At 50.9% G+C, this 27,501-nt stretch overlaps 1 protein-coding gene across 1 annotated transcript in view; it reads left to right on the top strand.

The window, feature by feature from the left end:
- Positions 1–27,501, top strand: part of LOC311363937 (protein jagged-2-like) — a 37,877-nt gene that overhangs the window by 6,039 nt on the left and 4,337 nt on the right. Inside the window, 22 exon segments of the mRNA XM_084483927.1 lie at positions 7,521–7,575; positions 11,965–12,222; positions 13,337–13,397; positions 15,538–15,668; positions 16,609–16,728; positions 17,246–17,359; positions 18,106–18,219; positions 18,864–18,977; positions 19,753–19,799; positions 19,956–20,129; positions 21,875–22,037; positions 22,153–22,314; positions 22,605–22,718; positions 22,887–22,989; positions 22,991–22,998; positions 23,449–23,562; positions 23,731–23,847; positions 24,081–24,108; positions 24,989–25,074; positions 25,865–25,978; positions 26,365–26,480; positions 26,735–27,034. Coding sequence (XP_084340053.1) covers positions 7,521–7,575; positions 11,965–12,222; positions 13,337–13,397; positions 15,538–15,668; positions 16,609–16,728; positions 17,246–17,359; positions 18,106–18,219; positions 18,864–18,977; positions 19,753–19,799; positions 19,956–20,129; positions 21,875–22,037; positions 22,153–22,314; positions 22,605–22,718; positions 22,887–22,989; positions 22,991–22,998; positions 23,449–23,562; positions 23,731–23,847; positions 24,081–24,108; positions 24,989–25,074; positions 25,865–25,978; positions 26,365–26,480; positions 26,735–27,034 — 2,613 coding nt within the window.

The raw sequence follows: 27,501 nt of genomic DNA, 5'->3' as shown, positions 1-27,501 counted from the left end.
CCCTTCCTTTGGAAAGGTGTGTGTGTGTGTGTGTGTGTGTGTGTGTGTGTGTGTGTGTGTGTGTGTGTGTGTGTGTGTGTGTGTGTGTGTGTGTGTGTGTGTGTGTGTGTGTGTGTGTGTGTGTGTGTGTGTGTGTGTGTGTGTGTGTGTGTTTAATTAGTGCTGGCAGGGCTGAGGGCCGTGTTGTATGGAGGCTGCATGGTTATTGAAAGTCCTGTTGGCATAGTAGCGTCATGCTCAATGGGCCGTGTGTGTACACAGTCGCATTGGGAGCGTGGGCCAAGTGCCTTGCGTTCTGCGTGGCGTCTCTTGGCACGGCTCCCCGAGTGAGCGACTGTGGCCAGATCCCTGCTCACCCATCAGGGGAGAGGTGGTGCATGTGTCTGTCTTTCAATTCTTCAATATCTTATGTCTTTCCCAGAAATCAATCTATAAATCCATTCCTTTTAGCAATGGCTTTTTTGCAATTACTTGCTGAAAATGCAACTGACCCACTCGACTTCTCGTCGTGGCCTCGGTACTGAAGTTCTCTTCCGTCATCCCTAGCACTCTCAAAAGGCACACAAGATTGCATTCAGCACTGCACATGAGGAGGGGTGGTTGGTGAGGCGTGTTGGCCCGTCTCACAAAAAAAAGATATTCAGCAGTTTACTAGCCCTTCCCGCTTGTTGAAAGCGAGCCACATCCAGGGGCAGCTTGTTAACAAGCGGGGGTCAAGGGCACTGGGTCGGAAAGGCGGGCTCCGTCGACACAAAGTGTCGGGTGACATCGCTGCTGTTGTCAGGTGGTATCGGAGACGAGCCACGCAGGTTCTTGTGGCCAGAGTGTTCTGTCTTTACCTGGTGGGTGTTGCTAAGTTTTCGAGTCACATCTCCCCGGCTTTGCTTTGCCAGACTCTGTTCAGGCTTGGTCTGAAAACCACTTTTAGTAATGTGTGAGCAGGCAAATGCTTCAGAGAATGAGGCAAACCTGTTCTCTAAGTCACAGTGTTGTGGGTTTCAAATAAACCAAAGAACATGCATTATAATAACCATAAGAGGTAAGAGAGGCCGCTGTAGGCCAGTGTTTGAAAGGGAGCAGAAAGGAGTACGGTTTTGAAAAAGAAACATCCTGAAGAAAAGATCCCTCCTTCCTTAATTGTCTCTTCACATGCCTCTGGCGGAGCTTAGCTATGTGTTTTACAGGGAAGATGGATTCCTGGGAAAAAAGAGAAGAGATTGCTTAGAAATTGCTTAGAAATTTGGTGGTTGCGGTCTAATGGCTAAATTGTTCTCATACAGTACAGTCAACTAGAAAGTTATTTTTACATTTTTTCACACGTCATGACTACTGTTGTCTGACTGGTAGCGCATTTGTTGTAAGATGAAATGCATCATTCACGTGTATTTTAATTTGTATGTCAAACCTGTGAAATCTGTCAAACGCTTCCATATTCTCATTATTGTTGGGTGTTTTCTATTGTAGGATGTGAATACCCTGTAATCAGACAGAACGTTGTCTCAGTGTCCACAGAGGCCGGCCATGGTTTCATTTGATGGATTATTTTATTCATTACGGTATATTAGCCTTTAGTATATACTACACATGAACCTCCTAGGATGGTGCAATTTGATTGGTTCGCTATCTTGGGATATCGCGCAATATATAAGGCTAATGGTAGCCTATCTTTTCTGTCAAATTGAACATAGCTGCTGACTTAAACGGACCCGCACATTGTCGTCAAATTGTGAAAGGTTTTCATCATGATTCAGCGTATGGCGCTGTGCCTCGCCTATAGACTGCTGTGGGAACCCTGGTATAAATAAGCATTGTGAAACCTGCTAAATGTTTTTTCTGATTGATGGCTGACATAGGCGTTTTCTCTGCACTGGCTGAGACATGCGGTTTTTAAAGCAGTTTTCCTTGATTTCTTATCACAAGAGGGAAGGAGATTGATTCCCCAAGGATACAACATGAATTAATTCATTCTATGCTGAAAATCTTTTGACCGACTCTTTGAAAGGTATAGCAAGACTGAGGAAAATCAACAGCAGAAAAGAGGAAATGAGCTCAGGCTGGTGGCTCAGGATCCTAAGCCAGACACCATGGCATCACCCAACCTGTTCGCAAGAATCAAGAACTTAAATTATTTAAGTTTAAAGTCTCCTTTCACCGTAGAACAGGACTTTGCCCCAGAGTCTTTCACATCTATACTTGACTCAGTGTGGTTTTTTATTTGCAAAAAGAAATGCCTTATATATGTTAGTCTAGATGCCATCACTGCTACCTGCCTTCGGGCTGGCATACCTCCCGTCTCTAGGTAGGCAGATGCTCTTGCTGGAGTCATAACGTAAACGTGGCCCCTGGCACAACCAAAAGCTAGGATTGACATCCCAGATTAATGAAGATTATACATGCAGCGATTACTGACCCCAGGATGGATCGAGGCGACCTCGTGTCTGTCGGAGGGCAATAAATCAGGAGATGTCAGCGGATCTCAGCGCCGAGACAGCCGGCCTGCAGGGGACGTCTTGCTGACACCGCCGCCCCCCCAAAACATGGAGATGCCGTTTTTGCATGCCATCGTGTGACTTATCAGTATCACACACACTATACTTTTATTCATAGATGTAGAAAGATAGACGATATGTGTTTGTTTTTATATAGAAAATATGTGAGATAGATTATAGGTAAGATATAATATAATGTGTGTATACTGAGGACATTTTTGTCACTCACCCACTCTTCACACGCTGAGCAGATCCCTTTTCTCTCTCCCCCCTCCCCCGATCTCCCATCCACCCGACCTCCCCTCACGTCCACTGCAGTTGTCTAAGCTCCCCCAGCCCTTTAATTTCAAATTACTATCTTCAGTCACCCAGCAGCCCCCTCCCCGGCGTGGGAACCTGCACCTGTGGCTCTCCCAGGACTCCACACCCTACCCCCCCCCCCCCCGTCCCGTCCTGTCTCGGAACACACCCACACACTCAGACCATCCCAGCCGTCCTTTAACTCGTGTCATGGCTGTGAATGACCACTCCCTTCTCTTTGGGGTGTCAAGATGACCGTTGGCCACCTGAACCAGCTGGTGTGTCCGTCTGGTGGCTGGGCAGAGCCGTGGGGGACCACAGGATCTCTACTGCTGCTGAAACAACAAACTCATGCTTTAGTTTAGTTTATTGACTCATGTATTCTTTTTTTATGCCAGTCATTTGCGGCCTGCGGCTTAAAACTGTAGATGTTTTGTTGCTTTTCTGCGTGTCTGACTTTAACTTTTCTTCTGTAACTTTTCAGACGCCAAGTGTGTTTACTTTGGGCTCCTATTCTCGCCCCGGGTCCTGAGAACTGAGACTTATTTGCTTAAATCCCATAATCCACTGCAGGAAGGATGTGGTGATTGAACACAGTGTAATTTTTCCTTTTGTCTATTTCATCAAATAGCCTCCAAAGCTGCTATAACCTGCAGTCTGTCATTTAAAAAAAACAACATCAGTGGAGTAAGAAGCAGGACTTGTGATTCATAATTAATAGTCATTTTACTGGTACTCCTTTTATGTCACTGGCGACATGAGGGTTAGGGCTCATAGCAAGTGTGGTGGGGGGGGGGCAGTTGGAGTTCAGGTGTAACCTGAAGATGGGTGTATGGACGGAGGGGAGGACACAAACACGTGTGCATGCCAACACGTCCTAGCTGCTTGTGCATTAAGGCAGGAGGGTTGCGTCGGGGGTAGGGAGGAGGGGGGGGGGGGTTGGGAGTGGGTTTGTGGGGGGTTTGTGCCTTTGTTCAGTAGCCTCTTCCCTTCCCCTCTGTCAACCCCCCCCCCCCCCCCCCACCCATCCATCTATCTAGCGAGCTTTAGCCATTTGGGCAGCTGTCACTTAATCCTGCTAATCAGAGTGGGGCGGTTTGTGGGAAACCAGACGAGCCGCATTGTACACACACACACACACACACACACACACACACACACACACACACACACACACACACACACACACACACACACACACACACACACACACACACACACACACACACACACACACACACACACACACACTAACAGTGTTTTGGTTTTTAATAGTGGGATTATTTTCAAATATTTCCTCGGAACGCCTTTCTCCGCCCACAGTATGCATGCTCAGCGTCTCTCCGTAGCGTTTAGTGTCCGCGTCAGAAGCACTGGAGGAGCGCCGGCTAATGACATCATGCACCAGACCACGCAGCAGTCGTCAGCGCATGTCCTTCTGCCCAGATGCTCCTGCAGAAGTGTTTACGCAATTAACACACACACACACACACACACACACACACACACACACACACACACACACACACACACACACACACACACACACACACACACACACACACACACACACACACACACACACACGTGATCAGACTGCATGGGCCAGCCAGCCAACCGCTGTGTAGTGGGGGGGGATTGGGGTGGTGATGGGTGGGTTGGTCGGTGGATGGATGGATGGGATTGTTTGTCGCTGCATATCATGGGATGATCCACATCCATGTTGTGTAATCCATTTCTCTGGTGGAGGGCTACATCTGCCCTGCCCTGTGTGGTGCCAGACCCTCCTCCTCCTCCTCCTCCTCCGTCCTTTGACAAGCCCCAATAAACACATCCATCCCTCACATGCCTGGCCGTTGGGGAGAGCGTCGCCTTTCCATCGTCACTTGTCAACGGTGGCGTCAGTCTTTCACCCCGAGCCCACCACTGCTCACCCCTATGTAACTCTCCCCCTGTCTCTTTCTCTTTCTCTCTCTTCCCACAACACCACAGCACCCCCACCACCCCTCCCCTCCCCCCCCCCCCCCCCCTCATCACCTCCCACCCACAGCCAGACAAGCCATCTTAATCCCACAGCCCAGCACACTGACTGGCCGACTGACCGACTGAAGCCCATCAATTTCCTGCTCCCACAGATCAACAACGCATTAAATGCATACATGACTCGCAGTCACGCACACGTAGTCGCACATGCACACTTGACTCTAAATCGAGCATTAGTGTAAGTGTTGGTGCACCAGACTTTATGGCCGGTTGCTGTTGGTGGGGGGGGCGGGGGGGGGTTGGTGGTTGTTGTTGTCGTGGGAACAACAAGTCGGAGATGTTGCTGGCCTTGCTCCTGAACCACAGCCAATACCTAATAATAACACTTCAGCCAGGAGTTACCAGCCAAATATCAGCCAGAGGGGGTGTGTGTGTGTGTGTGTGTGTGTGTGTGTGTGTGTGTGTGTGTGTGTGTGTGTGTGTGTGTGTGTGTGTGTGTGTGTGTGTGTGTGTGTGTGTGTGTGTGTGTGTGTGTGTGTGTGTGTGTGTGTGTGCCAAGGGAATAGAAATGTCCTTCGGTTAATATTCCCCAAATATATTTGTAGTACCAAAAATATATATATATATCATGTGCGATTGCTTATTTAGACAACAGGGACTCCTGTAAAATTTGCCACATTGCGCTGCACTTTATTGTAATTATTTTACTTGTAATGCAAGCCACCTCAACCAATGTCAATGTCACACGAATGACATTGCGGCGGAGGTCAAAGTCAGTCCCACACACACTGTGCCCACGACCACGACTGCCGCTTACACGCTGGTGACGTAATGAGGCGCTATTTAGGTCAGCTGGTTGCCTAGCAGTGGGCCTCGTAGCATACACACACCAGCTAGATTACCCCCCTCTGCTGCAGGGTAACCTTGGTGTGTGTGTGTGTGTGTGTGTGCGCTTAAGCCCCCCAGTCAAACCAATGCTCCATGGTCGAGACTTAAGTGTTGTTACATCATTGCAATAAAACTGGAAAGGTAGCCAGGAGATGGGGGGGTTCCTGAACGTGCTATAAATCTTTGCTGTGAAATTGATGTTTATTTCTTTGTGACTGCCAATACTATGACCAAATCTAAAATACAGAATTTGGAGGTCATTTTCTAAAACAAAAAGGTTATCACTGTTATAAGCAATTTTCCTGACCTCCATAGTGACAAATTATGCATAATATTATAAAATCCCATGACGGCTATTGATTAAAACCCAACTGCATTACTTTGGTTCACAGCTGTATTACAAATGCAATCCACTTGGATGGATGGATGGATGGATGGATGGATGGATGGATGGATGGATGGATATACAGTGGCGGTTTTAGGCATGGGCGAAGCGGGCAACCGGCATTACATGGGGGGCGGCATTACATGGGGGGCGGCACGAGCACACGAGAAAAAATCAGCCCGTAATCCCCCCCCCCTCCGTCAACAACTTCTTCAGGGGGGGTGGGGGGGGCGCACATGGAGGGGGTCTCGCCCGGGGCGTAATTCAATGCAGAACCGCTACTGTAGATATAGTAGCCCTCCATCTTCTCCTATGCCCCATCAATGCAGTGACTCTCACCCTGTGTGTGTCTTATGGTCGGACCAGGTCGCAGTATGTCCCAGCAGATCAATCCTTAAAAAGCAGAGCCCTGTCTGTTGGCAAGCAGAATAATCCCATTACATTTTCTGAACCACCACTGTCTGTTGCTTTTGCCTGTAGAGTAACAGGTCTTTCTCAATGGTTATTTTTTAACTCTGATATTGTTATATAAAAGCTGGTCAGTATATGTATACACATACTATGCCAACTGGGTTTCATAGTAGATACAAGTTTTGATTAGTGTAATTGATTGGAGGGATTGATTGTCTATTTCAGTCGGGTGGAACAGCCCCCTGCGATGACAACAAAATGTCCGCCTTCGTGTCTTAGAATCAGCAAAAGACTCTTTTCTGTTCATCAACACTATGAAAATCGAAATCGCCAAGAAGTATGCAAGAGATCACATATCTTGCGTTTGTCAGAACTAGCATCCTGAATGCCTTGTTCTGCTCTTCAGGGCAGTCGTTGTTCCTAGTCTGAGCCCAGATCGATATTAGTCCTTCTCCTTCCCCTCACCCCCCTCCCCCCCCTCCAAAATCCACTCGCTTGCAGCATTTGGTTTCACTGCAGCTTGTAACTGGAGCTCCCATCTTGGCACCAGCGTCCAGGTAGAATACGAGAGGCAGTAGTGGCTTTGGAATCCACACTGCTCCATCTACGTGTGTACGTCTTGTTCTATGCCAGAGTGTATCTGGGACTGGGGTTGCATCATGGTGTATATAAACATCTTGAACACGTCTCACCTGAATAGCACTTTAATACCGGGCAAGCTGACATCCACACCTGCCAATGTGGATCCCAAGCAGGCAGCCACATAAGCACAAGCACTTGTTTTCATGCATTTATTTTCAATGGCTTTTAGCGACCGTTCTTCTCCTGATGATCTGCCTTAGTCAGGTCTACCACCACCTGATTATTGCTTAGCCTCTGCAGATCGGGCTTGTTGGTTAGAATATCATGTGTTATTCGATCTTGGAAGTGAACGGTATTTTTTGGAATTGACCTTCATTTAATGAAACGTAATTCTGTAAGACGGAGCTATCTGATTTGATGGTCTTTATTTAAAAACGTACAACTAACTCATACATTTTCTTTCCCTCCCTCCCTTTCACCAGCGGACTTACACTCTGATTGTGGAGGCTCGGGATTGGGACAACACCACACGCAACAGTAAGTTCACACTCACACCTTTTCTCTGTTCATGAATCGCGTTCTTCAGAGACTAGGAACAGATGCGACTGAGTTTTCGAATATCATCGTGTTGAGTTTTCCTAGTCAGAATGTGTCCAGGTGAGTTGTGGAGCTAGAGGATATCAAGCACCACTAGTTTCCAAATATGTTTCTTTGCACGGACAAAGAGGGCAGGTTTTTGACCCAGGGCACACACACATAGTACACACTTTTTTTTCTTGGTGACCTCATAGCTACGGCACACACCACTAGATTGTACCCTGTTGAGATCTTCATATTTGACAGCAGATGCCTACATACCAAATGTGTTGGTTCCTTACCCCTACCACCACCACCACCCCTCCACCACCATCCTCAACAACATTAACCACCACCATCAACCAGGAGTACCTCCGGACAGCCTCTGGGGATCAGAGTGTTCTTCTAAGTCTGTGTTGGCCGGGCCAATGTGCTCCAGCTGTATCCTGTTTTCCTTTGACTATGTCCGCTGGTCAGACGTCTGCCCCCCCCCCAACCATTAAATTAGTAGCTCAGTCTTGGAGGAAGTACACCTCCACAAGAATGCGGGAAATACCAAGTCATTGTATGTGCGTACTCTGATTTGCGTAGACGGTGGCTGTATGGCCTGGCAACGATGGAGCCCTAAAGTGCACTAGCGATGGCCGTGTGTGTGTGTGTGTGTGTGTGTGTGTGTGTGTGTGTGTGTGTGTGTGTGTGTGTGTGTGTGTGTGTGTGTGTGTGTGTGTGTGTGTGTGTGTGTGTGTGTGTGTGTGTGTGTGTGTGTGTGGGGGGGGGGCTGTCCTCTCATTCGTTGTCTTGTTATGACGCGGCGGGTCATTCCATCCTGTTTGGTACATGACTTCAAAAGCCCTTCCGATGGCGAGAGCATACAATGGAGGGTAGGAAATAGACATGTTATCATCAGCCGGGTCCTATGAAGGGGGGGGGGGGGGGGGGGGGGTGGGCGTTGGGGTGGCGATGGCGGCATCGCATCCGATGTGTTACGTTCCGGTTTGTCTGTTTTTAGTAACGACGGACATGGGCTGCAGCATGGGGCCCCCCACGGTCACACTGCAGACGGCTCACCCCGTTCTTACTTTTGAAGCTCAACCGTACGGTGAACGTTTTACCGCCAGCCAGACAGTTTTGCGCTAACTGCCACTAGATGTTGAGCCTCAGTCTCGTTTTGTCATTTGTAACAAGTGGTCTACATTGGGGCTACTCACAAACAAAGTCCATCACGGCAACACGTTGAAAAGCAGCGCACAGGGATGGATGGATGGATGCACGCACCACCGCACAGTTTACACAATGATGGGTGCATACCCACAACAGAAAGGTGGGACCCATACTGTGTGTGTGTGTGTGTGTGTGTGTGTGTGTGTGTGTGTGTGTGTGTGTGTGTGTGTGTGTGTGTGTGTGTGTGTGTGTGTGTGTGTGTGTGTGTGTGTGTGTGTGTGTGTGTGTGTGTGTGTGTGGCGGGGGGGGGAAGGCTGGGTGGGTTGCTAATTAGCTCTTAAATACCTTGTATGTTGGGGTTGGGGGGGGCTATTATGTCACATGTGTCTGCTGACTTGTACTTTGATGTCATTGGTTCAAGAGGCATAATCTTCGGGAACAAAGGCACCGTTTTCTGCCTTCTTCTTCAAAGATCACAAGGGATGGTGATTGGGGGGTTTTGGAGGGAGTGTTGTTGGGTGATGTCAGGGTCGCCATTAGCCCGAGCTAGCATGTATAAAGGTATTTAGGACTCCGCCCGGTGGGGTCTGGAAGGAGGCGAGGGTAGGTGGGTGCGGTGTGTCCCAAAAGGCAGTCCGCTTTGTCCTTGTTCCACATTTCCCAGTCGGTTTTTTGCATGTACCATGTACCATGTTGGTACTAGAGCATTATCTCGAGAACGGTAGTGCTGAAATGTCAGAGCCGTACTAATCATTATATCACTAATCACTAATCAAGCAATGACCCAAGGTGATTCAAATAAACAAAATGTAACAAAATAGATTGAACTTGATTGTTTCACTCGCTCGTCATTGTAACGGGTGCGAGAGGAGCAGTCCCTGAGACTTGTGTGTCGCCGACGCTGGCCTGTCCCAATCAGGGAACCAGGAGATCAAAGGGGTTTGTTTCAGTTAGTGGAGTTAGTGCTTTTGTCAATCAAGGTGGACCCAAAGTGCGACAAATTAGCGCCTCAATTAAATGTATCCCTTCATCCAGACCCACTTTGAGCCGAGGGGTTTCGTGGCGTCGTGTCCCAACATCACAGGAGCACGACACGCTGCAATTTTCTTTTCTCCAGAATCGTTTGTTCCCTCAAACCCCCCCCCATGTCCTCAGGAAAGCAGGGCTGGCTGTTTGCCTTGTGTTTATGGAGCAGGAAGTGGGTGTGGCTGGACGGACTGTGGCCCCCGTGTTTAGACACCATGGAGGCCGGCTCCCGCCACCGGAGCCCCATTGTTCTCTATCTGCTGGGAGTTATTTCAGTTATTGTTGCTTAATTCTGCCTGACATTGTGTGTGTGTGTGTGTGTGTGTGTGTGTGTGTGTGTGTGTGTGTGTGTGTGTGTGTGTGTGTGTGTGTGTGTGTGTGTGTGTGTGTGTGTGTGTGTGTGTGTGTGTGTGTGTGTGTGTGTGTCCCAAAGGAAATCGCAGGGCCCCTCTTATTTCCACCCAAATAGTTTCCAGGGTTGTGATCCTGTCGCGATTAAGACGGTGCTGGGGTGGGGGGGGGTGCTGTTTACCGAGAGCACTGATGCGGGGTGAGGTGAAATGGTCAGGCATTTCAAATGAACACCTAAAACACCCTCGGGAGACGGGCCAAACAATATCTCTATATGCTGATGCCAGGAAACGGTTTAGTCTCCAGCTGATGTGTTTTGACTCCACCGTGTATGCTATAGTGTGTGTGTGTGTGTGTGTCTATATATTATACATGTATGAGATTTTCAGTTCGTCATTCGCTGGGGACATGGCCCTTCACCTGGATGTTGACTCCAGTATGCTAAAGAGAATGGTCTCTCATCCTGGCAGCTTGTCATGTGCTCAGCGCCAGCGTTTTGAATGTGACGGCAGGGGAACAGCTCGGCGATGTATTGACAAAATCAATTATCACTGCTTCTGATCCAAGCGGTGGATACACTGCAGATACAATGATGCGCTGATGTCCACAATGATGCATGAATTATTCAGGGCACATAAAGGGAACTTTGAGTAACCATCGTTGCAGATGGGAAACTGAAGCAAGTGGAGAGGAGTTCATTTGACTTGGCTGGTGTCGTGGTGGAGCAACGTTTTGGCGCACCTTTCTGCAAAACGGCCAATAATGGATGAAATGTAGTTTATATCCTCAAAATTCAGTCAGAATGTTGATATTGTATTGACTTGTTTATCAGGTAGGATTCTCATTAGGAGGAAAAAAGGGGCTAGGCTATAAGTTCCTTAGGAGCCTACCTCTTAGCCTCATGCTCTTACTCCCTCTCGCTCTCTCTCGCTACCTCCCTCGCTCTCTCTCGCCCTCCCTCGCTCTCTCTCTGGGTGCTATTGTAGTAATGGAAGCTATCGGGTGTCAGCACAGTTCCAGTACAAGGCCTGCTCTCCAATTAGCTGCTTGTTGACAGCGTGTCTGACGCATGCCTGGGGGTGGGGGAGCCGGCGGCTGATGCATTGCACCCACATTTTCCATACAGGATCATTACTTATTCCTTTGACAAACACCGCTGTTAAACAATCTCTTTTTACAGTACAGCGTAGACCACTTCTTTTTATCACCCTTATTGTTGCACTGATCGGAGCACTCAATGTCCGCGTTTGGGGATATAGGGGTCGAACGCGGGCGACAATTGGATTCATAGTTGGGCCTGCGATATGACATTGATATGCCAGACACAGAAGACCAAGATCAAGACCAAACGGCGATAGACCAGGTGAATGATGTAACCGCCCCGGCTTTGGCTGTCGTCTGACTTGTTGGCCCGGAAGCATAAATGCACTCTGTGCTGATCTGGTGTGTCATCGCTTGACTCCTGTGGAAAAGAGATCACCCTGAAAAGTGCTATAACGTTAGTGTTGGGTCCGATCGGCGGGTGTGTGGTTTGGGTATTAGGGACAGCAGCTGCAGTACCACATGAACACCGAAGGTGATTACCGGGCGGGGGGGGAACATTCCTAGGTGGATGGAAACACAATGCATATTTATACCGGGAAGTGTGGACGGAGATGTTTATACATATTCATACCGTACATCGCCTTGTTTTTTTTTTTTTCCACCCCCCCCCCCCCCCATTCTGAAGTGAAAAGCCATTCAGCTTACGTTTGTACGTGTCTCCCCCCTCCTCCCCCCCCTCCTCCCCTCCCTCCCCCCCCCCCCCCTCAGGCGGGGACGAGCTGCTGATTGAGCGCAGCGTGCACACGGGCATGCTGAACCCGGGCGAGCGCTGGCAGACGGAGCAGCACGACGGGCCGGTGGCGCGGCTGGTGTACCGCGCGCGCGTCCGCTGCGACGAGCACTACTACAGCAGCAAGTGCAACGAGCTGTGCGTGCCGCGCGACGACTACTTTGGCCACTACCGCTGCGAGGCGTCAGGCCAGCGGGCCTGTCTGGACGGCTGGATGGGCAAGGACTGCTGCACAGGTAACGGGAAATTAATAATGACGATGATGATAATGATAATTGTGGTGATGATTATTACATCATGGGCCCGATGCACCCTGCTTCAAGTGTGTGTGTGTGTGTGTGTGTGTGTGTGTGTGTGTGTGTGTGTGTGTGTGTGTGTGTTCTGAGGTTAGTTGACACTGTCTATGTGTACTGTGGGTTGGTTTGACTTTGTACTACTCCGAAATCGGCACACGCCACACTGGACCATGATGTGTCCGGTTCACTTGGGGTCCGTGCATTATGCCCCCCCCCCCCCCATCCAAATATCTTTTTGTAATTTTAACAGCACCTCCTTTCTAATGAAGGGCAATGCCGCATCACATTGCATTTGAGCAGCAGGTGTGCCCTTTTTTGGGCGTGCTGTGCGTGCGAGAGCGTAAAGGAAGCTCCATGCTTGTCATGAAGCCTGGTCAGGTTGTGCTAGTGCTAGGTAAGCTAGCTGTGTGTGGGGGGCCTCCCTTCATAATAAATCACCCAGCAGGGCCTTACGGGTGAGACCAGGGGGAGGTGTTTTGTTGTCCTTTAAAGCAGGGGGGGCAGGGGGGCAGTGTGTTGTTACCCCCAGGCGATAAAGTTGTTTAACCCCCCCCCCACCTCTGACAGCCCACCCTGGGTCATCGGGGGTGTGCAGTGAATTCTCACGTCTTGTTAGGATGACTGTCAGCAACAGGCGACCCCCCCCCCCCTCTCCCCAACCCATATAGCGTCCAGAATTAGAAGAAACACAATTGAGATTTGTTTTATGGTGTGTGTGTGTGTGTGGCGTGAGGGGTAATGCTTTATGCCTTGTTAGTCAAGACGCTGACCAATCCCAGGATTGACGCTTCTGCGACTACGTTGATGTGCGATTGTGGCGGGAAACGGTTAATCGTTTAAAAAAGGGACGAAAAATGGAGTGAATGAGGTTTGATGCGTTGATGTATGTATTCCACTAAAGCTCAGTCCATCGCTTCCCTCCAATTCATCAGGTCATTCATCGTTGTAACTGGAAAAAAAAAAATATTTAAATCTATCTGTATTTAAAAGGTATTCCGTTTTTGCATCTTACTCATGTTTCTGCCATGATTTCTGTCTCCCTGATTTGTTATAGCGATCTGCAAGCAAGGCTGCAACCTGCTGCACGGGAGCTGTGGCGTGCCCGGGGAATGCAAGTGAGTGGAGCAATGTCCTATTGTGTCGGGACCTCCCGCTGCTCACGAGGATCACACGGCCCCTTTGTTATCACGCCTATACAATGTCCCTCTGAGGGACCTTTAAAGGGGCTGTAGGTACGATGGGAGAGTTGTAAAGAGAGGGAGGGACTTGCAAACCCCCCTGGCAAAAAACGCCCCCCCCCCCTCTCTTGAGATGTTTCATTCGCTCACCTGTGGTCGATCTATATTTCACTCACCACTGCCGGGTGGCTGGGATATTTCTCCCAAATGACACTGAACTTATCGCTGTTAAATCTTACCTACAGCACCTTTAATAAATCCCTTGCCGCTGTCACGCACAATGTCATGCACCATTTCCCCCCTGCATTTGGTGCGGGAAAGCATGTACGCTGGAATAAACGCGCACCATTACCCGCAAGCCACTCAATCTCCTGAAAGAAATGTTCCCCACCCTCAGTGTCAAGCTGACTCTGTGTCTACACTGGGACTCTACGGGCCGACGACTGTGATAAGAGAAGCCTTGTTGTGTATCGCACTGTGGTATGCACTTTGGAAAAAAAAGAAGACAAAAACAAACGGAAAAAGGAGAAAAAAGGAAATGCCTCGGTTTGATAAAGTGACGTGAGCCACATAGCTGCAGCGCCTCAGGAAACTGTACTTCCTATTTGTCACCTGTTACCCCCCCACTGGAGAGAACCCCCCCCCCCCCCCCCTTACCCCCGGAGCGTCCTCTATGCCGTCACCAGGAGAGGCTCTGCACCAATGGGAGAAGATCAGTGCATTGTTTTAAGGCTTCGTAATAAAGGGGAGAGGGCCACCGGAAGTGGTGCTGTTCTTAAAACCATCCCTCACTGTAGTGTGTGTGTGTGTGTGTGTGTGTGTGTGTGTGTGTGTGTGTGTGTGTGTGTGTGTGTGTGTGTGTGTGTGTGTGTGTGTGTGTGTGTGTGTGTGTGTGTGTGTGTGTGTGTGTGTGTGTCACACAGAAGATCCTGATGCTACGGAAGCAGCATTGTTTCACTGGCATGGTCACAATGACCTTTTTAATTCCATGTTCTGCGCAAGAGGGCTCGGATTGGCTGCTTGATGTCCAACCGTATTCCCGCTGTGCTCAAGATGTGAAAGGAGGGCAGCAGCCGACTTGTTTGAGATGCTACTGTAACACAGGTTATGGATGAAGTCTGCACATACTTGGACCCCTTCTCCGGCTAACCTGCGCCCCCAGGAGGGCTTCCTGCGTGGCGCGCTGAAGCCGGTTCTGAGCAGCTCAGGGCGGGTTTGGGAAGGCCTTGTTTCCCAGACGGTGGTTGGGGGGCATGCTGTCTCCGTGCCGACTGCGCGGGGGGGGGGGGGGGGTGTTTGTGTGTCGGTGGAGGGGGGGGGAGGGGGGGGGGGGATATGCTGAAAATAGCCGTCAATTGACCAGACAGCTGTTCCAAAGACGACAGCGCTGACAGTGCTGGCGAGATAGTGGTGGGACTTTAGAGATGGCAGTGCATGTAGTGTACACACACACACACACACACACACACACACACACACACACACACACACACACACACACACACACACACACACACACACACACACACACACACACACCTCTCTGATCCGACCCCAGTGTGGGAGCCCTACTGGAAGTATTCTTAACCCCTCTTGCCCTGGAATGTAACTCTTGACCAAATTAGCCCCGCCCTTTGGATGGGGCTATCCAGGGATCTCATGTAGACTTCCCAACCACGGCTCCAATGACTTAATTTAAAAAAGTTTTGTTTTTCTTCTTCCTGGGTATCGAGTGAAGCCGTGTTACATTATTGGTCATGTTTTGATAATCTTACTGTTTATAATGCTACTGTTACACATAGTTTCATGGCCAACCTGTTCGCGATACACTGCTCTCACTCCAGCTGGGTTCTCTGCACCGACGACCACACTGAACCAAGAGCCACCGTGTTTCCTTCTGATAACGATGCTAACAAACCATGCTATGCCGTCCCTCAGCCAGGTTCCTTCCCTACCCAAAAGGTCCCCCGATGTGATCGGCAAAAGTTTTTGTGGAACCGACCGTCAAATGTGTTCACGATTCCTCGCTGACCGGTTCTGACCGGGCCCTCGCCTCGCTGCCCCTGTGAACCTCCAGGTGCAGCTACGGCTTCCAGGGGCCCTTCTGCGACGATTGCATGCCGTACCCGGGCTGCGTGCACGGGACCTGCAGCACCCCCTGGCAGTGCAGCTGTGAGAGGAACTGGGGCGGCCTGCTGTGTAATAAAGGTGAGCGGCGCGTTGACACAGGCGCGTTGAGAAGCGTCTGCCTGGAGGAAAGGACTCGACTCGTTTCAGAAAGCCAGTACAAATTTTGATACTAATTGGTATCCAAAAAAGGGGTTTCATTAATCGGGTTATTTTTATTCCTGTTACACGCACAATTGAACGCTTCCGTCTCCAGGCCTGCTCCTACTTTGTTGTTGACGTCCCGGCGTTGGCAGGGAGAACAGATAGCTTTACCGTGGGTGTGATCCAAACCCGCCGGCGCGGACACTGGAGCCGGCCCGCCTCCCCCCGGAAGCCACCGGGGCCACTCTGGGGGATGAGCACCGGGTCCTCGCAGCCACCGCTCTGGCAGATCCCCTGTTCATTTATTTATCTCACCACCTCTCCTGTAGGCCGATCGGATACTCTCTCTCTCGCTCTCTTCCTCCCACTCGCCTCTCCTCCCACAGACTAGTGCTTAGTGCCGGCTGTCCAGCAAATTAAAACGCGCATTTGTGCAGCTACTCATAGTCATGATTTCAAACGTTTATCTTGTGGCGTTCAAATTTAAAGAAATGTATTTGTACTTGTTGCATTTAAAGACACCTTCTCCCCCGTGTAAAGCCCTTTATTTAGAGCTTCCTGTCAAAGCACCCATTTAGGGTCCCCACCCCCCACTCACATAGGTTAAACAGATGCAGACACACGCGTTACGATACGATAATTGTACATCATATCACAATGTCCCTGCTGATTCCCCATCCCTATTTATATCATGTTGACATTTAGACTGCATACAATTCCTATTGACATTAACTGACTGCTTGATTCTCGGCACAAGGAGTCCTGTCTTTGAAAAAAAAAAAAAAAAAAAAAAATATATATATATATATATATATATATATATATATATATACACACACACTGTTCCCGCCCACTGACCTGCCGTGTCTCCCCTCAGACCTGAACTACTGCGGCCGCCACCACCCCTGCGTCAACGGGGGCACCTGCATGAACACGGAGCCCGACCAATACCAGTGCATCTGTCCACAGGGCTACTCTGGCCAGACCTGCCAGATAGGTGAGCTGCCCACCACATGGGGCCCGGGTTTCTGCCAAGACTCTTCTGCTTAGGCTACAAAAGGGACTTCAGTGGGGATGTGTGAACGATGGCACTCTTTTTTTTATTTTTTTTTAAGCACTGTGCAGGAATAGCAAGCGGGTGAAGGGACCGTCTGTGTTTCAATGTGTTTGAACGTTTCCTTGTTCAGTGTGTCCATTACCATCATAGTATATATTTACGTTGTAAAGCCCAATGGAGGTCAACGCTACGCTAGAGAACAACGTGTTACGACGCAACGCGGTCGCTAGACCGAACAAGCCGAAGCGTCTCACCCTCGACTGTGTTCGAGATCAGTAGCTGAATAACGCCGTCCTGTCTCTGAATAACGCCGTCCTGTCTCTGAATAACGCCGTCCTGTCTCTGAATAACGCCGTCCTGTCTCTGAATAACGCCGTCCTGTCTCTGAATAACGCCGTCCTGTCTCTGAATAACGCCGTCCTGTCTCTGAATAACGCCGTCCTGTCTCTCCCTCCAGCCGAGCACGCCTGCGTGTCGGACCCCTGCGCCAATGGCGGGACGTGCCATGAGGTTCCCTCGGGGTTCAAGTGTCACTGCCCGCCAGGCTGGGAGGGCCCCACCTGCGCTAACAGTACGTGGTCCACCCTCCACACTCCTCTGATCGCGGCGGTTCTCTTTCTAGGTGCCCACCCAAAGCTTTTTCGCAGGTCGTAAAACACTAATTGCAACGTCTTTTAGTTGAGGGGAAAATAGCCGCGCCCTTTTTCCCTGTTGCGAAGGAACCGTGGAACATCCAAACGTATAACCCGAGGACATCGGGTGCTCTTATTTTCCCGAAGTTTAATTGGGGGTCTTCTAGTGGCGTCCAACGGCACTGCGCCAAAGGAACGCACGGCGCTCACGGCAGAGATCTTCTAAGCTCCGTAATAATGACTGAACCTGTCAGCACCCCCAATTACAACGTTGGATCGTCACGGCGTACTGCAGAACGACACACCTCAGTAATTATGTGTTGTTGCGGTGAACCGGGGTGATAACTGAATTGACCCACACACACACTTTTCTTTTTGCGCCCTCCACCCTGAGCCTGGCTCTGGGTTCTTGGCAGGGCGCGTGGGTGCTTGTTTCCGCGCGGTGTCTCGGCATGCCTACTGGGGTTACACTCGGCTCTGATGGCTCTGGGCTAAACGCACGTACGGGTGGATTTGCCTCGTCGCTTGCCACTCCTTTTGAGCTCATCCGAAACGGATGAACCCGTGTTTCCCCCCCCCCCCCCGCTGTTGTGTCCCGTTAATAGTAGTGCTTTACAAACAGACCAAAGGGGTTTGCTTAGTGCATCGACTAATAAAAAGTACTATTGCTTTATTCCTTTTACAGACTTGGACGAGTGTGCCTCGGGTCCGTGTGCCCAGGGTGGGACATGCGTCGACCTGGACAACAGCTTTGAGTGCGTCTGCCCCCCTCAGTGGAAAGGGAAGACCTGCCAGATAGGTGCGTGTCTGCATGTCTCACGGATCACTTTCTTTTGACAAGGATGTGTTTGGTGTATCTTATTGTTGTTGTGTGTGTGTGTGTGTGTGTGTGTGTGTGTGTGTGTGTGTGTGTGTGTGTGTGTGTGTGTGTGTGTGTGTGTGTGTGTGTGTGTGTGTGTGTGTGTGTGTGTGTGTGTGTGTGTGTGTGTGTGTGGAACATGGGAACCCAAGAGTTTGGTCTCATCTTTCTAGCTCTGCTCTCACCTTACAGGCGGCAATTACCATCAAATATCTTCTCTAGGGAGCGTGTGTGCGTACGTGCATGCATGGGTCCAAAGGGTTGGGTTTCAGAAGGAAGGCAGACGGTGTATGAGTACGTAGAACAAAGCTGCTTTTAGGCGGGCAGTCCATCTTGGAACATGTGCCAATTTTAATGTCCTGTTGAAATATAACATGTTGTAGCTTCTGCTGTGCTGTAAACCCTTCACCCAATGACGTTGGCGGAATACTTTTGATGGGTGAAAGATCTAAAGGTGGATTTGATCATGCTCCCCTCCCCTAATTGCTCCGCTCTCTACCTCTCTCTCCCTCGGTCTCTCTCTCCACCTCGCCCTCCATCAATCTCTCTGTGGCTTGATGGACACTTTGGTCTCCGTCTGGCAGATGCTAACGAGTGCTTGGGGAAGCCCTGCCTAAACGCTCACTCTTGCAAAAACTTGATCGGCGGATATATCTGCGACTGTCTCCGGGGATGGTCCGGACAGAACTGTGAAATCAGTCAGTATTACGCGTCTCCTTCGGTGTTGTCCCTACGTTTCTGTCCTCTCCAACTGCTTCTTCCTCACCCGCACACACCTAAACTGTCACACACTCCACTCAACCCAACTTAACTTATACACAACCAACTCAACACAATTTAACTTTCACACACACTCTGAGTTAAACCCAACCCAACTCAACTCAACTAAAACACAAATGAACACACACAATCTGTCTATCTTTGGGCTCTTCAACAAGTAACCAAACACTAAAATAAAACTGCACCAAACCTCCAGGCAGAGCTCCTAATGGGCTCCCACTAGTGCCACTTGATGTTACTCTGAACCGATTCGAGTGATTTAAGAATCACTAATCTTATCTTTTGTGTTGTGTTTTGTGTCTGGTTACCTATTTTCCAAAATCTCTTCCTTCGATCACTTTGAACATATTCCTGCTTTGGTACGCGGCTCTTCCTCTCTGAGTCGCGCCCGGAGCCTCACTTCCTGTCTTGACTTGCCGCTCAAAGGCACGGCTCTCTCTCTCTTCCACCCTTCCGACACGGCCCCCGCGTGCATGTGGGATCTCCTCTCTGCGGAGGCTTGTCCACGTTGGCCTTTGTGGACACTCCAGATGATTCACGTTCACCTTCCTCCAGTCTTTCACTCACAGATTAACGCCCAACTCGGCATCGAGGGGCGGGGGCGTTGGCGAATACGTTCCCCGTCCTTTTCCAATGTCATGTTTCGACTTGTAACCCGCCGGTTTGGCATTCGCTCTTCTCCTTCTTCTGCAGAGGTCAACAGCTGCCGTGGTCAGTGTCAGAATGGAGCCACGTGCAAGGTAAGACCGATTGAAACACACACACAATTCCAGTCTTTTCCAATTGTAGTGGCTTTTTTTTTTTTTACATGAGAATTTTTTTTTTAATGTTTTGAAGCGCTATATCAATAAAGTTGTCATCCTCTCATCCTCTGACTGTTGGTCGTGGCGCTCCAGAAGGCCCTGGGGAGCTACCAGTGCCAGTGTCTGCGGGGGTTCACAGGCTCCCACTGCGAGGTCCGGGTGAACGCGTGCGACAGCGGGCCCTGCCACAACGCAGGCCGCTGCCACGATGTCCAGGGGGGCTTTGTGTGTGAATGCCCCCCCGAGTTCTCAGGAGAGCTGTGTGAGGTCAGTGCCAGCAACGTGAACGCAGACACCCGCAGGCACACGGACACGCACATGCACACACGGTTTCACATAGATTTTTTTTTTTTACGTGAAATCTCCCAATTCTCAATAATCCATTCCAAAGTGACCCCGTTTATTCATCAACTCATTTGAATGAATGAATGATCCCCTACTGCCAACCTATACATCCTCTCGATTGGCTCCATGCTACCCACTTGGCTCATAAAATGTGGTGTTGTTGTTTGTATGCGTGCGTATAGCCAATCTGGGGCAGTGGTAAATAAAATGTAATCAACACCACAGATCTCTCTCTCCGGGCCCCGGATGGAGATCGGTGTCGGCTGGGAAGCTAGCCTTGATTTAGCACCCTCCCCCTCCCTCCCCCCCCCCCCCCCCCCCCCTGCTATAAATATGAGCCCATCCTGAATGGAGGCCACCGCCCAAACCTCCCAGAACTCTACCCCGTGCTCTGCTCCACTTCTGCGTCTCCCATCGGCATGCGGTGCATCGCTGTGCAGCAGCAGCAGCAGCAGCAGCAGCAGCACGCCTGTGCCAGCGGGGATAAGGTGTCTCGCGTGCTCTTATAACTACTCTTCATTTAGGACGGGTTTAGCACCACGCCGGGAATATGAGCGTTGGGTCGAATTTACAAGTTTATGCTGTAATCAAAGCGCGGTCACGGGTCGTGCCGTGGATAACGGCGCGTATCAAGATGCGTGTAAACTATTAAATGAAAATGTCAACCCTTCGGGCCCCACGCCGTGCGACGCAGCCTCTTTAACGGTCAGCGTTTATGTACTTGTTTGCGCCGCTGCGTACTGCGGCGCTAGCAACGGGACGGCGGCTGTGCCGAACGTTGCGCTGTGATTTATCGCGGGTCATGCCCCTCAGACTCCCCGGCGCAGACACTAAAGGCCACAACCTAGTCACGGCTCAGACCAGCGGTTAACCCGCATAGGATAAATAGATGGTGCTCAGCCACTTGAAGTAAAGTAAACTGTGTGCGAGCGTGTGGCCGCGCACAAGGAGATAAGTTTGCCCCCCCCGGACCCCCACACCGAGCACCTTAAATGGCAGTGGGTTCAATCCATCGTTTATATGCAGTTGCTTTTCGTTTACAGAAGGAAAAACTGGGTTTTGAATACCTAGCTCCATATTTGCAGATGTCGCCCCCCCAGTCGTGGGTTTTGTGTCAGCGTTCAGAGTTGTGGGTTTGTGCTCTGTGTTGTCACCACAACTTTGATCTGAATAGTATTTTGCACCCATGTCTTGCAATGTCAAAGTGTCCTGCCTTCCTTGTTGGCAAAGTACTGATGTATTTTTCTTTTATTTGTACATTCACTGCCATTCTTTCAAATTAAGTCCATTTTCTTCAGTGTATGATAGGAATTTCATGAACGATTTCAAATGAAAAGCTGACACACGCAAGTCCCTTGGTATGATAAATAGCTGCTCATCAGAGTGATAAGACCAACATGTTCTAGTTATATCCAGCTGGCGGGCCTGTGGTGTACCCTGACCTCAAATTAGTTTAGTTTTCAGAGAAAACAATATTTTGAAAATAGCTATATTTGTCATATTCTCTAACCATCCTCAAGTGAAACCAACATTAGGACCCGCCCAAAAGGAGGAAAAGCCCTTCAAGTGAAACACACACAGGCTTATCGGCATGGCAACACTCGCCAGAGCTACAAACGGAGCGAACCTGCTGACCCCCCCATCATGCGTCCTCTTGCCCTCGGCAGATCCCCAGCTGGATGCCCTCTGACCCCTGCTACCCCGACCCGTGTGAGAACAAAGCCCGGTGCCACGGCCAGGCCCAGGACTTCTACTGCGCCTGTCCCGAAGGCTACCAGGGGAAGACCTGTGGGCAGGCGCGGGACCGCTGCCGGAGCCCCCCCTGTCAAGGTGTGCCCTCCGGCATTAGCTCAGTCAGCCTTTGGGACAGCATCCTTGTCCTGATGAGGAACACCTCGGTCGTCGCGCTCTCTTATGAAAATACGTGTGCCTTTTCTGTTTACAGCGATTGACAGCTGCACCATCACCGTGGCGACCAACAACTCGTCGGAAGTGCGGCGCATCTCCTCCAACGTGTGCGGGCCCAGGGGCCAATGCCGGAGCCAGCCGGCTGGCAACTTCACCTGCCTCTGTGATCCAGGCTTCATGGGCACCTACTGTCATGAGAGTGAGTCGAGTCAGACTCACTGGTCTCTCTCTCTCTCTCTCTGTCTCTCTGTCTCTCTGTCTCTCTCTGTCTGTGTGTGTGTGTGTGTATGTGTCTTTCTCATTGTTTTAAAAACTTAATTAGAAATTTCAGACTTTTCAAAAGCAATGTTCAATATGCTAATGACACATTTCATATAATGACTTTCATTTTGTTATAATGTGAAATGAAAATAATGCAGTTCTCCACTGAGGCCAAAAAAAAAATGTGTTTTTTCACACCCCATCTCTTTTCCCCGGTCCCCTCCCCAGACGTCAACGACTGTGACAGCAGCCCCTGTCGCAGTGGAGGAACGTGCATCGACGGCGTCAACTCCTTCCAGTGCATCTGTCCCGACGGGTGGGAAGGCCGGCTCTGTGACCTGAGTGAGTTCCTCCTTCCTCTAGTCCGTACCCCTGCAGGCCCGGACTCCCCAGAGTCAGCCGCCTGAACAACGTGGTTCGGTGAGGTTTGAGCTCTCCTCTGGAGTAACCCTCCCCCCTCTGCCCGGCTGTGCTCCCTCCCTCCCTCCCTCCCTCCCTCCCTCCCTCCAGACGTGAACGAGTGCAGACACAACCCCTGTCAGAACGGCGGGCAGTGCGTTGACCTGGTCAATGACTTCCACTGCAAGTGTGCCGACAGCTGGAAGGGCAAGACCGCGTAAGTGTGTGTGTGTGTGTGTGTGTGTGTGTGTGTGTGTGTGTGTGTGTGTGTGTGTGTGTGTGTGTGTGTGTGTGTGTGTGTGTGTGTGTGTGTGTGTGTGTGTGTGTGTGTGTGTGTGTGTGTGTGTGTGGATCCATCAGAAAGTCCTTGGGTATAAGTTATTAGTATATGCTACACGTGAACCTCTTAAGATGGCGCAATTTAATTGGTTCGCTATCTCGGGATATTGGGCAATATCCCATGATTGTGATAATTATGATAATTATATGTTGTTTATTTTTTTCCCATCTGGGATTGATCAAGTTAAATGTCCCTTTGGGGGCAGGATTGTCTAGCACTCAGGGTGTTTGACTCTGAGCTCTGACTACTCTGTCATTCTCTGCCCTGTATCACGTTCACGTCCCTCAAGCCCCTCCTGTTGACGGTTGATTTTAACGGTCTTGCTCTTTGCAGGCGAAAGTCAATGCGACTCCACCACCTGCAGCAACGGAGGCACCTGCTACGACCACGGAGACGCCTTCCGCTGTGCCTGCCCGCCCGGGTGGGGAGGCAACACCTGCAACACAGGTAAGGCCCCTTATTGGACGCTACGTGTGGGCGGAGCTGGATAGCCGCCAAAGTGACTGGGTTCGAGCCCAGTCGGTTTCGAGACTAAACCGTAGATTGGGCACTCTTCTTTTGGTATTCTTGCCCGTGTCTTCGGCATCGGCTCACCTTTCCTTGCGTCCTCTGCAGCCGTGAACAGCACCTGCGCGTCCAGCCCCTGCTCCAACGGAGGCACCTGCGTCGGAGGCGGAGACACCTTCACGTGCATCTGCAAGGAGGGCTGGGAAGGCCCCGCCTGTGGCCAGAGTAGGTTCCTCTCCCACCCCCGCTTGGCTTCAGCGACTGATTGACTTTATATGGCGGGGGAGTCGGGGGGGCAGGGAAGACCGTAGGATGTGGTCCTCTTTTCATGTTTTGACAGGGCTCAGTGTTGTGTAGGGAAGGCGGGGGGGGGGGGGGGGGGGGGTGGTTGAATAACTACTTTTACTCACAATTGATCATTGGATTTATATTGTGTTTCTCCCCCCCTCTCCCATCAGACACCAACGACTGCAACCCTCACCCGTGGTAAGTAGACGTTCCTGCTTTCAGCTCTACGGAGGTTATCCACCGTCGGCCCGTAGCACCTTGCCATATAGTCCTGTAGCATTGCTCGCTTAGCCCATAGGGCACAGACCGTACCCCTGGTAGGTGGTATGAGAGACCCCTCGTTGAAACCAGCCCGGTGACTCTGTCTGAGTGGAGACCTGTCTGAGGCTTGATTTAAGGACAGCTTCCACTGGCTCCTCCACCAAGCCCTCCCAACCTCCTCCCCCCCCCCTCCCACTGCTCAGTCCCATCCCTCACATTCTCTCCACACCTCTGGGCCTCTGAGAATGGATATGGAGGGGGAGGGGAGGGGGGGGAGGGGGGGGGGGGCGCAGGAGCCGGTGAAGGCAGTGGAAGGTGTCCTTAAATCAAGCTCTCAGACAGAGATCCCCATCCAGTCACCGGGCCTGGATGTCACTGAACAGGAGTGGGGGAGGGTGTATGTGTGTGTGTGTGTGGGTACAATTTCGGGGAAGTGATTGGGAGAGTGAGTTGCTGGATGGGGGATGGGAGGGGGAGGAGGACTGTGACCCGGGGGAGGGTGTCAGTGGGGGAGGGGGAGTCATTTCTAAGGAGGAGGGGAACAGAGGGATGCTGAGGAGAGGAGGGGGACACGCCTATTAGCATCTGAAAGCCAGGGCCGTGTATTGATGGGACTGACACACACACACACACACACACACACACACACACACACACACACACACACACACACACACACACACACACACACACACACACACACACACACACACACACACACACACACACACACACACACTACTAATGTAGGTGCTTTGGTCCTGTGTGGCTCTATGGCCCTATTTATGTCTGCCTCTCTCTCTCTCGCCCTGCGCAGCTACAACGGCGGTGTATGTGTGGACGGAGTGAACTGGTTCCGTTGTGAGTGCGCGCCCGGTTTTGCTGGTCCAGACTGCCGCATCAGTGAGTACCAGACCTGGTTTTAATGTAGTGCTGCGATGCAAGGACACCTCAACACATACGTGTCATTAGTGGGTCTTCACAAGCCCTAACCTCTTTTTTTACTTTTTCACCCCGGTTGTCATGGCGATGAAGGGTCAAATGGATGAAGGCGAGACACACATGCATATATATTTTTTTTAACCCATGACCCTGTTGACCTCAAGAGGTCAACACACACACACACACACACACACACACACACACACACACACACACACACACACACACACACACACACACACACACACACACACACACACACACACACACACACACACACACACACACACACACACGACAAATTACTTGGTGACCTAGAAATTCTTCCCTGTGCTGTCTTTGTCTTGGCCGAGCTAGAGGTCCTCTCTCTCTCTCTGCCTGACCTGAATGGTGTCTCAGATACACACACTTGGGCAGGTCTGAAAAAAAACTCACATTGCAGGCATGGCAGCCAGTTTCAGATAAGTCGCTTTGTAGTTTGAGTCCTGGTTCATGTCACCTACTGCCAATTATTTGGCAGTATATTTCAAGCATACATTTGATAAATGTTGACCCTTAAAATGCTAGTGCTGTGGTTACCTCAGCATTGAGCAACTCACGGTTTTAGCTGTTCCGCTTTACGTTTGAGTCCCATTCGTGCGCTGTTTCACTGCATAATCCTCAGAAAGAGTGTCACTGTGAAGCACACTGTTCTGGGCGGTTTCAATGTTGGTGACGTGACTGGTCCTCCTCTCCGTCTCTCTGCCATCAGATATAAACGAATGCCAGTCGTCTCCCTGTGCTTACGGCGCCACCTGCGTTGACGAGATCGACGGATTCCGCTGCCTCTGCCCGTTGGGGAGAACAGGGACCCTATGCCAAGAGTGTAAGTGTAAGTGTGTGTGTGTGTGTGTGTGTGTGTGTGTGTGTGTGTGTGTGTGTGTGTGTGTGTGTGTGTGTGTGTGTGTGTGTGTGTGTGTGTGTGTGTGTGTGTGTGTGTGTGTGTGTGTGTGTGTGTGTGTGTGTGTGTGTGTGTGTGGTGTCTGCATCTGTCTGTCTTTTTTTTTTTTTCAAAGGGTGACCAAACAAAATCGCGGGGACAGTGCCACCTCTGGTGAACCACATGTAACTGCAGTTGTTAATTCGTTGTGTGTGTGTGTGTGTGTGTGTGTGTGTGTGTGTGTGTGTGTGTGTGTGTGTGTGTGTGTGTGTGTGTGTGTGTGTGTGTGTGTGTGTGTGTGTGTGTGTGTGTGTGTGTGTGTGTGTCTTTAGTTGTGGGCATCGGGAAGACCTGCCACCACCACGGCCTCCAGTTCCCCCACGGCAGCCTCTGGGACGAGGAGTGCAACAGCTGTCGCTGCACCGACGGCAAAGTGCTCTGCACCAAGGTAACTCATCACGCACACACACGTACACACGGCCCTGGTCCTATCACAACACACACCATGGCCAGACCTCGGCTAATCACCATGGATACGGTTTACAAAGGGACCAAAAAGTATTGGTCTCTAATCCACGCCCCTTGTGATCTGTTCTCGATGGGCTCAATCGATACACAGATGAAAGCGGCAGTAAAACCTAACTGGACCAATGTATGTCCGTTCCCCCCCCCACCCCCCCCCCTCTCCTCTCCTGGGACCAGGTGCTGTGCGGCCGCCTCCCCTGTCTGCTCCCGCAGAGCCCCGCAGGGGGCCGGGGGGGGGAGGAGGAGGAGGAGGGGGGCGGGGGCGGGGCGGAGCGCCGGCCGTGCCCCGCGGGCCGGGAGTGCCTGGAGCACGGCTACCTGACCTGCTTCACGCCCCCCTGCCACCGGTGGGGGGTCTGCGCGGCCCCGGGCCCCCTGCTCACGCCCCCGCCCACCCAGTGCCGGCCCAACACGGGCCACCTGGACAACAGCTGCGCCCACATCACGCTGGTCTTCAACCGGGACAAGGTGCCCACCGTGAGTACGCGTCCGCCGCCGCCGGTTACAGCGTGTGGCGTCGCCGCGCTGACGTGCACACCGGTAAGCCCTGATTGTAACCTGGTCACGGCGGCAACCAGGTGTACTTAAGTGCCACGTCAACACCAAAGCCGGGTTGTGAAGGTTTTTTGAAACGGGAATTCTTATTCAGTGTTGTTTGTCATGTAACTGCGGTTACCGGGTTACGGGGCAGTTTGTGGTGTGTTTAATTATCACTGCGAATGTTCAGGAAGTCCCCGAATACATAACCAATCGCTCGGTGTTAACACGGTATAGACTTACGACGATGTGGCAATCACAGCACTTTTGGACTGACAAGGAGACAAGTATTAGGATCTAATGAGCGATTACGTAGCGATCTGTCTGACGAATCCGTCAGACAGACATTCCAACGAGCCGTGCATGTACACATACTCACTGTTTGTATCCGGTCAGCATGGCGTCAG

The sequence above is a fragment of the Micromesistius poutassou genome (genome assembly GCF_964030765.1).
Source record: "Micromesistius poutassou genome assembly, chromosome: 19".
Classification (NCBI taxonomy): Eukaryota; Metazoa; Chordata; class Actinopteri; order Gadiformes; family Gadidae; genus Micromesistius; species Micromesistius poutassou.
This window is presented reverse-complemented; position numbering and strand designations above follow the sequence as displayed.